Source organism: Myxine glutinosa, chromosome 2 (assembly GCF_964187855.1).
Source record: "Myxine glutinosa chromosome 2, kmMyxGlut1.1, whole genome shotgun sequence".
Classification (NCBI taxonomy): Eukaryota; Metazoa; Chordata; class Myxini; order Myxiniformes; family Myxinidae; genus Myxine; species Myxine glutinosa.
In genome coordinates, this window is record NC_136262.1 from 252,916,527 (window position 1) to 252,929,977 (window position 13,451).

A 13,451-nucleotide genomic window follows, 5' to 3' on the forward strand; every position below is an offset into this window, starting at 1 on the left:
ATTCGTTCTGTTGATGTTTTAATTTTATTATAAGGTTTAAATCCTTCTGGGAATTTTTTAAAATCATAAACACTTGCCGCCGGAATGAAACCACGTGCCTTAAATCGTTGTTTCGTGACCCGAAGGGAATCATGGAGATACGAGACACGATGGTACCGTATCGGGACAATTCTTTAATTAATACATCGTCGGATACAAATGGGGGGCAATTTGATATCACGACTTTTATCGCTGGGCTATCTAGTGGGGAAATCATTACAAATAAATCTGGATCGATTGTCAAACCCTGTTCAACAATTTGTGGGACACAATCCACGTTGGACAAAAAAATAACGATCCGCTTGTTTATCCGCGAAGCGGCAACAACCTTGTCGATCCCGACAACACGACCGGTTGCGAGGACAACGTCCTCGACACTAACCTCACGTTCCGGAGGTACACAAAAGAACCCGTGCTTACGGGTCAGGCTCTGAAAGGCCGTAAATCGGGAGAGTGCAGCTGCCATGCTGGAACAGCTGCACTGACAACCCCTCCCCAACTCGGGGAGGGTGAATATATAATACAATCTTCCCTACCCGAACTCCGGGAATGGGAAGCAATCAGACCTCTCCGATTTCCCTAACTTCGGAAAAGGGAGGCAACAAAACAAACTGAAGGAAAGATAAACGAAAGGAAAAAAAGGAAATAGAGGTTTAAGATGAAGGAGCAAACACCGATCGGGCGACGCCCAAAAACGGCGAACCCTTACCAGCGATCACCCTGTGCTCTCCGGCTCTCTCTCCCGTCTCAACGTATATGGGAATCACCAGGAAGACTCCACGAACAGGCACAAGGACACAGAGGGGGGGGGGAACGGGGGGGGGGGGGGGGAATGGAGCAACAACACAGAGCACTCACAGGCCTCCACAAGCAGACGCCATGACAGTACAAACTGCCAGCAGGTGGCGACAGAGAGAGAGAGAGAGAGAGAGAGACAGACAGACAGACAGACAGACAGACAGACAGACAGACAGACAGACTCAGACTGACTCACTCTTTTTTTTTTTTGACTTTTGACGTCCTTTTATTCCAAAAAATATAAAGTGCATGGATGTACAGTGTATAAAATCAAAAAAGCCAAAAACAAGAGAAAGCGAGGAAACAATACAGATACAAGCGTTGATCAGTTCAAATTTTACCAAAAACAAATGCAATCTTCTGCAGCAATACTACGAAGTGTAGAAATTATGAACAATCAAGAGAAAAATAATACCAACTCGTTTTGGCGGACTTCACAGACACTTTTCAAACACCATTTTTCTACAAATCCATCAATTTCACCCATGATCTTGGAAAACTCAAACTCATGTTTTAGCCTTGCAGCACACAGTGCATTGAAAAACGTCATGACATTGCATTGATGAATGGGCTTACCAATCCGCCTCTTCTTTCTGGACAGGTAAGTAGCAAGCTTTGCTGTAGCTACAAAAAAGCACAACAGTTCATATTCTTTGTTGTGTTGCCGTCTCTTTTTGAGCCCGAAAATAAAGGATCGAAAAGTAAATCTGAAATTCATTTTGAACGACACAAAGTCTAACCATTCAAATAAAGGAAAAGGTCTTTCACAACCAATAAAAAAAATGAAAAACATCCTCATTTACAGAACAAAAGGGGCAACATGCAGATATTGGGGCAAAATTCCATACATATGTATTGCATGGGATGATCCAGTGGGCAAGGCGCCACTGAAGATCACCTGTTCTTTTGTTAATCAGCTTACAATACATTGATTCCCATACAGGTTCATTGGGGGGCCCGGCAGGGAGTAGCCTCTTCCATCGTGCTACTCCATTTAGCGGAGAAATACCAAGAACTTGAGATAACCACCACCTATACAGGCTCTTGCTGCTCTCAGCGTGCAATTCACTTGTCCCTGTGCTAACAGGTGGAAGTTCCTTGGGAAAGCAGTCAAAAATCAGTTTCGGGAAAGGGGACTCGTTGGGGTGTCCAAAAGTATTCCAAGTCCAAAGTTTCTGTAGCTGATGACGTTTTTGAACAACTTTCCTCAAAATCATTCCAATTGTCCTCTTGGACCGAATCGCCGTCATGGTTGAAATTTCCTCCACATTCCTCCACCCGACACCGGAGTTTGGCCGAAGGTGCCATACTTTGTTTATGCCTGCCTCAATAAAGCGTTGGCACAAATGACGACTCTTGAGAACATCAGGGAAGAGAGGATTGAAGAACAGGGTTTCAACCTCGAACATCCCTGGGGAGTAAGTGTCCGCTTTATGGCTCACGGAAAGTCTTTCCCAGGCACTGAGAAGGCTCTGATAAAATATGGGGAGCGTTGATGTATTCACGTACTTAAGGTGAGTCAGGAATACTTCGAGACCATAGCCGAGTCTACCCGCCTGCTGTAAAATATGGCAAGCCAAGGCATGGTTTGGCAGGTTTTCACCAAATAGGAGGCGTTGAATGGAGCACAGGCGAAAGGCCATGAGACGGGATCTCACGTGAACAAGGCTCTGACCACCTTCAGATGAAGTATGGCATATTACGTTTGGCCGCAGCCAATGATGGCTTCCCCAAAAAAAGTCCACAAGTTTGGCCTGTATCCTGTCCAGCAGCACTTCTGGTGGTTGCAGGCAAATAAAGCGATGCCACAACGTTGTAGCAACCAAGTTGTTTGCCACTAAGACTTGGCCCTTAAATGAGAGGTGCGGTAGGGTTCTTTTCCACAGGTTCAGCCTCCTGTCTATTTCTCCAGTCACACCTTCCCAATTCCTTTTCTCAAATTGTGTAGAGCCCAGGGACACACCAAGGTAATCAACACCATCTGCTTTCCACTCTAAGTTTTCTGGAAGAGCAGGCAGATGTGTGAGACAGGTAGGCAACTATTAAGGTATGGCACCCAAAGAGCTTTGCTTTTCGTCCAATTAACCTTCAGAGATGAAGCCATGAAAAAGGTTCTTAAGGACTTTACAAGAGCAACAATGTCTTGGTGGTTTTTTATAATGACGCAAACATCATCTGCATAGGCCGATATAGTCATTGGTGGGCTTCCAGGAAAACAGGTCAGGCCAGAGATATTTTTTCTCAGTGTGCAAAGTAATGGCTCCATTGCTAACGCAAAAAGCAAACCTGAGACTGGGCAACCCTGCCGTACCCCCCTCTGAACCTTTATGGGGGGAACCAGTTCATTGTTCACCTTAATTACACTGGAGATGTCAGTGTACAGTAGAGTTATAAAGGCCCTGAAAATTACCCCAAACCCACATGCTTCAAGAACATGGCACAAGAAAACATGGTCAATGCTGTCAAAGGCTTTTTCAAAGTCTAGAAAACATATTCCCAAATCATTTTGGTCATGGCGAGCATACATTAAATCCTGCATGAAAAAAATGTTGTCGTAAATCGAACGACTGGGGATGCAGAACGTCTGATCAGGTAAAACCAGATCACCAATGACTTTTAAAACGATTTGCCATTGCTTTCGAAAACATTTTATAGTCAGTGCACTATTGAAACCGGTCTCCAATTCTCCATCCGCCGGAGATCTCCTGACTTTGGGAGAAGACTCACCACTGCTCTCCTTAGACTTAGTGGCATTACACCTTTTCGCAAGGTTTCTTGGAATACAATCAATAGTTCCGGGCCCAAAATGTCCCAAAATTCCATGTAAAACTCAGCTGGCAGGCCATCAATTCCTGGAGCCTTTCCAGATTCCATTCCAACCAGGGCACGCTGTAACTCATCAAGGCTTAAAGGCACATCCAGCTCCAGGTGTTGAGTCTCAGTTAGGGTTGGGAGATGGGAGGTAAAACATTTTATTTTATTCTCATATATATCTTTTTTTGCAAATAGTTCAGAATAATACTTTCTAATAGTGATTTTTACCCCATCAGAATTTGTAATTTCATTCCCACTGGGGTCCTTAACTGATAAAATAAGCCGGGGAGGCTTCGCTTCAGCTTCTAAGTGAAAGAAGGCTTTGCTAGGACTATCCGATACTTTAATGCTTTTTACTCTCAGTCTAACCAGTAGTCCTGCAGCCTTCTCCTGTAATAGTTCCTGGAGTTGGGTCCTTTTTTCAAGGAGCAATTTATAATTTGTCTCATTTTCTTGCTCTGCCATTTTGTTTTGCAGTTTTAGAATTTCGGTTTCCAACCGTGCCAATGTGATTTGACTTTCATGAGTGATGTGGGAATTAAACTGTTGACAAAACAGTCGTATATGAGTTTTCATATTGTTACAGACGTGGCTTGGATGTTATTTACCGAGCGGTTTTGGTATGACCACGTCTGCACAAGTTACCCGATTATACCCGAACGTCGACTAATCGCGCTGCGCTAGGTCAATAAAGGAAAAGGACACCACGGCTGGGATTCAAATGACACGACACCCAGGGTTCAGTTCTCAAGACCTCCGGAGGAGGTTATATTAAGGCGGAAGGTTAGATTACAAGGACGAGAGGTACAGCATAGTAAGGTGGGCACTTAAACACAATCTTATATTATTCCCAACAGACGACAGATAAACGGGACAAAAGGCTGACTCACACGGGGTTTGATGGCTAGGAAAGCGGGTATCGATGGCTCAAGGTGCACTCTTGGCTCAAGGACAGGGTCGACCCGGTCCGGTCTAGAGATGCGGGGAGGTCGCAGCGCTCGGATGGCGTCTTGTCTGCTCAAGCTGGGGGCGCATCTCACGTCACGTCCGCTACGTGGCCGCGTATATCCGGCGGGGAGTGACACGCCCTCGGCTCGTTAGCTCCGCCTCGTGGAATCGGCACGTTGCTTCTCATTGGGTGCGTGCGGGGGGTTTACCAGGCTCCGCCCTTGACGAGGAGCTGACAGCCAGCCCCTTTGTGGTAACCCCGTGGAGCGCATGGTCTGGAGCGCATTGTCAATGGCGGCTAACCGAGCCGGTGGGAGGACGCACACTCCCCCCCCGCGCAGCGCCGTGCCCCTCTGTTGTTGTAGACGGGGAAGAAGATGGGAGGAAGTATGGGAAAGGTCCTAAACTCACTACTGGTGCCATATAATCACATTCTGGTGCAACGAAGAGTCATAATTAATGGAAACGAGTCCTTAACTGACATAGACTAAGAATAACTAGCAAGATGTCCGAAAGTTGTCTACGTGTGATGCGGTGGACCTGGGCACGACATTTAATGGGGGAAAAAGGGGAAGGTCGGCTCTACTGATTGTTGTTTACAGACAATGGGACTAGGGAATGGGGGATTGGGGATAGTTGGGGAGTATTGGGGAAATAGGGGAATATTTACAAGCGGATATGGAGGCCAAATTCCATATTCGCAACAATATTATCCCACCAAAGGTTAGTGGAAGCAAAGAGGGGCTTTTTTCCAACTATAGCTATCCATAGGATGCGAAAGGCTTCCTTAAACAGGGTATCATCCAAAAGACTTGTATTGAATTTCCAATAGGTGCTCCTCCGTTTGAATTGAGGGAAAGATAGGCCCATCGTGACCATGTGGTGGTCAGAGAAGATGGAGGGGGTAATAGTTGAGGAGGTTACAATATTCCTTAATCGTGGGGTGATGTACCAGCGGTCAAGCCTCGCTAAGGATACTTGGCCATTGGAGCATCGACACCATGTAAACTGCCGGTCATTTGGGTGCATCAATCGCCATACATCCAAAAAAGCCCCACCTGAAAGAAACTGGGAGAGGTCACCATGGGACTCGGGATGTGGTTCCGGTGAATTTCTGTCTATTTTGGGCTCTAGCGTACAATTGAAATCTCCCCCCATTCATATGCACTGATTGGGGTCAAACAAATTTAAATGGTTTATCACTTTATTAAAGAAGGCTTTACGGTCAGTACTCTCACTTGGTGCATATACATTAAAAATAATAAGCTTCAGGCTATTGATCACCAATTCTAGGGAGGCAAAACGTCCCCGAATCACCTCCTGAAAGAGGCATGATTCAGGTACAAGTACTGGTTTTAACAAAAAGCCAACTCCAGCAGATACAGATGACATATTACTGAAGAAACATTTACCTTTGAACATGCTGCACCAGTCATGTTCAACCTTCTCAATAATATGAGTTGCTTGCATTAATATTACATCAACTTGTTTCCGTTTGAATAAACTATTCACTTGGATCTGGCGGACGTGACTGGCCCCACCACCATTTATATTGAGTGTTGCAAGATTAAGCGTCTTCATCACTCATGAGTAAATTTTGTCTGACGCTGTGAGTACTCACTCTTTGCCTTTGTTATGATTTTCTTTAGTCGATGAAACTGATTTTGTTAGGTTTAGTTCCTCAGATTTTTTTATGACTAGTTTTGCAGCCTGAATAAAGGGAGCCAAATCAGGGAAATGATCCCCAATGATGACATTTTGCTGTCTATACGTTTCATTGAGGAATGAGAGAACAATATGGGGAGGGGTTGGAGGTTGATCTGCCATTAATTGTGATAATGCTGTTACCTCCACCTCCTCTTCCGATTCTGATAAATCAGAAAGTGGTCCAATGGGGTCTGGGTCAATACCGTTTTCTTCTCCTGCTATGCAACCTAGCCTTCCCTTGTCTGGGGGGTCCACGCAGTGCTGGGTTTGGGAAACATCAGCACATTGATTACTGATTTGCTCAATTGGCATGAAATCATTATTCCCACATTCCTGTGGATTTATGTTTCCACCCTTATCTGCTATATTGGCAGATTTATTATGGATGTCAGCCTGTTCGGCGACATTCGTTTGGATCAATGATGCACCATTCACGGAATCGTGGCCTGATTTATTTACATCATTAACGTCGTCTGTGTGAGTAATGGAAGCGCGTTGTTTTAGCGGGTGAACCCTGATACTCTTTTCTGGGTTTTCCTCTTTATTTATTTGGTCCACGCTTTGTAGCGAGAATCCAGGTGCCTCCTGAAGAGTTTTTCCACCAACAGCCTGCAAATCGAGCACGACCTTTTTACCTGCTCCAGATGAGTCACTATCATCCGCAGCCCTTCGTTTACTCGTCCCCAATTTACTATCAGTGTCCATTTCAACATTTTGCTGAGGAGGAATAAATACATTCGTGGTTGAAACACTGGATTCAGCCTCATTAGGAATTTTAAGCGTGGAAATGCGTTAACCTCCCCCCCACTGGGAATCTCAAGTAGTGGAGCAACGTTAACCTCCCCCCCACTGGGAGTATTAATTAGTGGAGCAGCGTTAACCTACCTCCCACTGGGAGTATTAATTAGCAGAGCAACCTCCTCCTTACAAACTATGGCAGTGTGACCCGTCTTGCCACACCTGACACACGAGGCTTTGGGACAAGAACGTTTTAAATGTCCATACGCTCCACACTGAAAGCATGTTAAGGTGGTGGACGATGCGTATAGCTGGAAATTTGCCTCTTCAAAATTAATTTTGAAAGTGATGTTGAGGCCTGTGTCGTCCCCACGGTCTGGAAGGACCATATACACCTGTCGGCGGAAGCTCATTACGTGCTTAACACGTTCATTCCGACACCCAAGAGGGATTGTTGAAATCCTCGATACCATTTTACCGTACCGTGATAGCACGGTCATTAACTTGTCATTTGGGATAAATGGTGGTACGTTGGAAATAACCACTCTCGTCGCGGGAGTTAATAGCGGCGCCGCCATCATAAAGTGACCGCTTTCTGTGGTTATTCCCACACTTACCACGTCATGGACGAGTTCCTCGTCCGAAAAAGAACACCACCACTTTCTGGTTCATACGCGAAGCTGCACGTATATTTTCATCCCCAACAATGCTCCCTACAGCGAGGATGATGTCCTCGACAGGGACTCCATCCAGAGGCACGCACACAAACGCATGCTTCCTGGTTAAGCCTTCAAAGTCATCGCGACGAGAGCGTGCATTCGCCATTCTGGCGAAAATCCCTCCCCCCTCCCCCCGCTTGTCCGAGCCGGACAAGAGGGTATCAAACTTAAATAAACGAACTGAAGTAAATAATAAACGTGCATTATAAGCACAAAAATGGCTTACAACGCGCCGTCAACGTCAGTAGGCCGCACCCAAAATGGGCCCGTTCTCAATCCTCTCTCTCTCGAAGGCAAAGGTGTAGAACGGATGAAAACAAATGCCAAAACACACAGGATGGAAAAGGAGAGGGAGGGGAGGGCAGGAGAGGGGGGAAAACTCACGACCACCTCACCAAAACACAGAGCAGTTGCTCACAGCCGCCATGATGCTACACCCAACGCACCGACAGCCGATAGGTGGAGAGAGAGAGAGAGAGAGATAGAGATATAGATAGGTAGAGATAGATAGGTAGAGATATAGAATTCTCATTGTTGAAATACATATTCAATTGTTTGACCAGATTGTGATTTTGACAAGGTATGAAGAGAGGGAAAAGGGTGATGCCTGTCTGTCAGAAGGATGAGATATGTCACGGCAAAGAGTGCAGTCATCAGGAAAGAGATGAAGACTATTTTCCAGAGAGTCAGAAAGATTATTGATGAAGATTATGAAAAAGATGGGGCCGAGAACACTGCCTTGGGGTACACCAGCCTTGACAAGGAGAGGAGAAGAAAGGATTCTGTTGAGAGCCACACGTTGGCTATTGGAGTGGAGGAAGTCAGCAATCCAAGAGAGGAGTTGGCCTTGGATTCCATAGGCAGACAGTTTGGACAGCAAGGCAGGATGCCAGACTGTATCATCAGCTTGAGTTATGACATGAGAGACGGCCCTGATCTCATGTCTGATATAGAGAACTTCAATTAATTGCTGGGAAAGTAGAAGCCGCATGTCCTCGTTGGTGTGACCAGGTCTGAGTCCAAAATGATGATCTGAGATGAGGCTGTTGGAGAAAAGGAATGATTTTATGTCAACCGTGATGATCAATTTTAGACCTTGCTGATGATTGGAAGTAAGCTAATTGGTTTGTAGTTACGGGGATCCATTTTTGCAACTTTTTATGCCTCTGTTGACGAACTCGCCAGAGGAATTATGTTTTCAGGTTTTCCGTCTGTCCATCCGTGATAGGTTTTCGTTACCGGGATAACTTGAAAACGGCTGAAGGGATCTTAGTCAAACTTAGGGCAGGTATGTTTAATGAGGTAACGTTGAATTGATTGAATTTTTGGGTCACGAGGTCAAAGGCCAAAGGTGAGATGTCATGTTAGGTAAATCTCCTGTTACTGCGATAACGTGTGAACCAGAGATGGGATTCTGACCAAATTTGGTACAATTATGTAGAATGATGTAACAATGAACTGATTCGATTTTGTGGCCAAGAGGTCAAAGGTCAAAGTCTGTTGTAGGTCTATTCTATAACTTGAGAACGGCTGGGATTTATTCATTTAGCCATGCGGCAGTTTCAGCATGCACGCACAGTTACACTGGAGGACGATCCCATGGCTAAAAATGTATAGAAACTCGCTTGGAAAAAACCAGCAGGTTTAACAAATATCTTAGATTGGGAACAGTAATGTGTTGTGCTGGTGTGTGTGGTCTGCCCTGTGGTGAGCATCGGGAGGTGTGACGCAGGTGGATTTTGCAAGCTGGGCAGCGACGCCAATGTTGTTTTGCAGCAGCCTCTCACTTAAGATCCCATTTTAACTCGAGATCCTCACTTAAGATCCCATTTTTGACCTTGCAAACCCTTCTCCACCGGTTTGGTGTATGTTGTCCGGCGTGCTTGGCGTCTTTCCGTCTGTTGCGTCTCTTCTCCGTGGCGTATCCTTGGCTATCTCGTGTGTGTGTGTCCCTTAGGGCATTGTCGGTGCCTTTGCGGACCAAAAACGACATATAGCACGATATCTCAAAAAGTTATGGATGCATTTTATAGCCAGGTCCCTCTGTCACCCATGGAGCAGATCCCACCTTCCCCTCACCTCCCCCATCCCACTTAGTGAATGTCGCACATGCTCTCATCCCATTTCATTGGCACACACGGACGGACACCCAATCTCACCAGAACTTGTCCAGGTGCTTGCAGGTAGCACTCATGTTGAAGTGCGGTTGGATGGTATGAAAGTACAATGGGGGTGATTTAAAAGTCTACACAACAGGGAAATAGGGAGAATTAAGAGAGAGACTTGGGTGAGGATGATAAGGGTGTGCCACGACATCCGATTCTGGTCATTGATAATTGGGGTTACAAACACTTTTGCTGATATTCATTAAGAGATAACTGATGAATAAGTAACCACTCATTCATCCCTCAGTCATTTTTTGTAACAATATTGTTGGTGCAACATTTAAAACATAACTGGACATTGAACACTTGGGAATTGTACTATTTATGTGGAATAACGTGTCTGAAAATTCCATCATTAAATTGCCCACAATGTATTTCCATTAGCCAGTGCTTTAATTTTGGGACGGTGAAAATACAAAATACCTCCAATCTCGCGCGCTGGAGGATATGTTATTTATTTATTTGTTTGGCATGGGGGTGGTGTATTTTGAATGTAGCTCTGCTTGTCTTGTTTTTGCTCTTTTTTGTGCAGAATATTTATTTATGCTCATGTAACTTTTTCTCTGTTTTGTATTAGAATGAAGACGTTTTTGTCAACTTTTATATCCTGCTTTCTTTTGTATTGCAGCATTGTTGGGCAAAGTTTGCCCAGCAGTCATTGCTTTGTATGGAATCATCCAGAATGTGAAGCGCAACAAGAGGCATTGTGAATCTCTGTGGAAAAGAGTGAAACTTATTGATGGCATTCTTCAGGGAAGCAATATTGATTCAAATCAAGAAGTATTTAAGAAATTTGATGCACTGACAAAGGAGATCATGAAATATATTGAAAAGTTTGAAGGTCACTCTCCTTTGCAAGCTATGTTTAAAACTACCAATGCAATGGAACGTTTTCGCAAGTTTGACGAAGAGTTTGATTTTGTGATGCGCGCTTTAACACTGCAAGCTGTCGTGTCCCCTAAAAAGTCAGAGGACGACGAATGGATTGAAGAACAATCGCTGAAGAAACGACAGAAAGATTTCATTGCTGATGCCATTGACGGCATCATTGAAGGTTGTTCTTGTATTTATACAGTTGTGATATACCATGATCAAATGAATGTCAAGTTATTTGTAGCATTTATCATTGGGAAAAAATACGAGTCATGGGAAGTTTTCCTGCAGTTAATTTTTTTATCGTACTTCAGGGTGAGTGGGAGCAACCCAATTTTGCAATATAATTGTGTATTCAATAGCGCCACCTGGAGGAAACCGATAGTTCAACTCAATAAAATACACCAAAGACATGACAATGTTGGGAAATTAGCCCATCAGTTAGAAGTTCATCTAACCTTTTCCTAGTTCCTTTAAATTTACAACATCCTTTAAATGTTAATGTATCTTCCAAAACCTTGATCTTTTCTACCCCCATTAATACACCCCAAATCCACTTCTTTCATTTCAAAAATTCCACTTCTTTCAAATCCACATCCACTTCTTCATTCCTGAAATTCCTAGTAGTGTCAATTCGTTTTATACCGTGCACCCCTTCCCTCCCCCTCCCTCCTCACCCTCCAGCCCTCTCCCTTCCACAGATTTCCTGATGTCCCTGTTCTCTACTGTTCTACGTGTGTGCTTTCCTCTCTCTTCCCATCTTGTCTCCCCCTCCCTTTATTACCCTGCACTCGCGAAGCGAAATGCAGGGTTAAGCATTCAGGTACGTACGTACGTGCGTGTCTGCATTTTAAAAATTCATTTTCTCGGTAACCGTTGGTCCGATTGACATGAAATTTTCACCATATGAGGGCCTCCTCTTGTAGAATATTTTAGTGAATATGATGATGTCACAAGTCACGTGGTATGGGCGCCCTCTTGGAAAAAAAACTTTGCACCTCTATATCTCAAAAAACTGCTGCACAGAAATAATTGAGACAGGTCTCATTGCCAAAGAACTCTCCGTGCAGAATAACATGTGTGAATGATGACGTCATAGGTCCCGCCGTTATGACGTCATAATTCGACAAGTAAAAAACTATCTGATCAGGATGAAATTTATTGAGCATCTTCTCGATATAAATTGATGGAGAAATAAAATTATAATGACGTCGTAGGTCATGTGGTTCAGACGCCATATTGTTTTGAGTGAAAAACCTGAAAAACTACTAAAATCCAATTTTCTCAAACGACTGAACATATCGAGGCCAATCTTTGCAGGCAGAATCGCATACCCATGATGAACAAAAAAATCAGCGAGCAGGATGAGGTGCGTCACATGATTTCGGAGTTATGACGTTTTTAAGCATAAACTTTTAAAACCAAGCTTCTCCCTCCTTTTTGATCCTATCGAGGGGAAACTTCACAGATATGTTCAGCATATCAGTCTACTAAAATGACCTTATGGAATTTTCGATAGGTCACGTGGTTTGGCAGATATAAATATTTAAACTAAAATATTCAAAAATTTATAACTCTTGAACCGCTTCATTGATCGAAGTAAAACTATATATTTTACTAGAGAGAATGAAGTGTAACGTGTGCAAAATTTCAAGATGATTGGATGTACGGTCTGGAAGCTAGAAGTTGTTATTGCGTGAAGAAGAAGAGTTCTAGAATGGTCATGGAATTATCACACTGCACATGACGAGCAGGCAAAGTATGGAGCGACCTCACGGGGTCATTTTGACCTCAAATAAAATTCAGATTTCAGATTTGTCAACCGTTGAGGTATATTAACACATGACCAAAACAGATTTGGCGAAAATTTCCGACGATTTTTGATGAAAATATAACATTTGTGTCTGCATTACAGTAAAGTAAACTGTGCCTTGTCAGCATTTAAAAAATTGAAACGTGGCTCATTGTAAAGAACTCCATATGGCGAATAGGTGTTGTTAACGATGGTCATTGGTGCCATAATTATGACGTCATAATTTGCCAGAGACAATGCTTAGTCTGATCAGTTTGAAATTTATTGCGCATGATCGATGCAATAATTATTTAGAGAATATAAATTTATGATGTCATCACTCACGTAGTCTGGCAGCCATATTGGATCAAAAAAAAAGAAACGTTCAAAAATAGAAGAGTTGGCTTACACCAAGTTGACTGCGCAGGGTAAGTATTCTATGAATACCAGCTCATTGTTTTATGTGTCCGTTTGGTTTTTGTGTTTTATGTGTTAATGTGCCAGCCCTTACACGAGCCTCAATCTTGTATACAAATATACTGTATATATTGCATTATTACATTACAGGTATTACATTAAAAATCATTTTAAAGGTATTACATTAAAAAATAAATTAATTTATATATATATACATAATATATATTTTTTTAATGCAATAACTTAAAAATGATTGTTACTGTTCAATAAATAATTGTAATTGTTGAGGGACAGATATGTGTGGGGGTAGTGTTTTAATTTGTTGTTGTTGCTGTTTTTAGTGGTCCCGCTAGATAAAGAAGATGACAAGAATAAAGAGAAGCTGACTTCACATTTGTGTGAAATATTTTGGAAAATCGATGCCTTTGGTAAGGTTAATTT

At 43.3% G+C, this 13,451-nt stretch overlaps 1 protein-coding gene across 1 annotated transcript in view; it reads left to right on the forward strand.

Moving 5' to 3' along the window:
- Positions 1–13,451, forward strand: part of LOC137420663 (mixed lineage kinase domain-like protein) — an 85,967-nt gene that overhangs the window by 15,956 nt on the left and 56,560 nt on the right. Inside the window, exons 2-3 of the mRNA XM_078772430.1 lie at positions 10,557–10,982; positions 13,352–13,438. Coding sequence (XP_078628556.1) covers positions 10,557–10,982; positions 13,352–13,438 — 513 coding nt within the window. The remainder of the gene's footprint in view (positions 1–10,556; positions 10,983–13,351; positions 13,439–13,451) is intronic.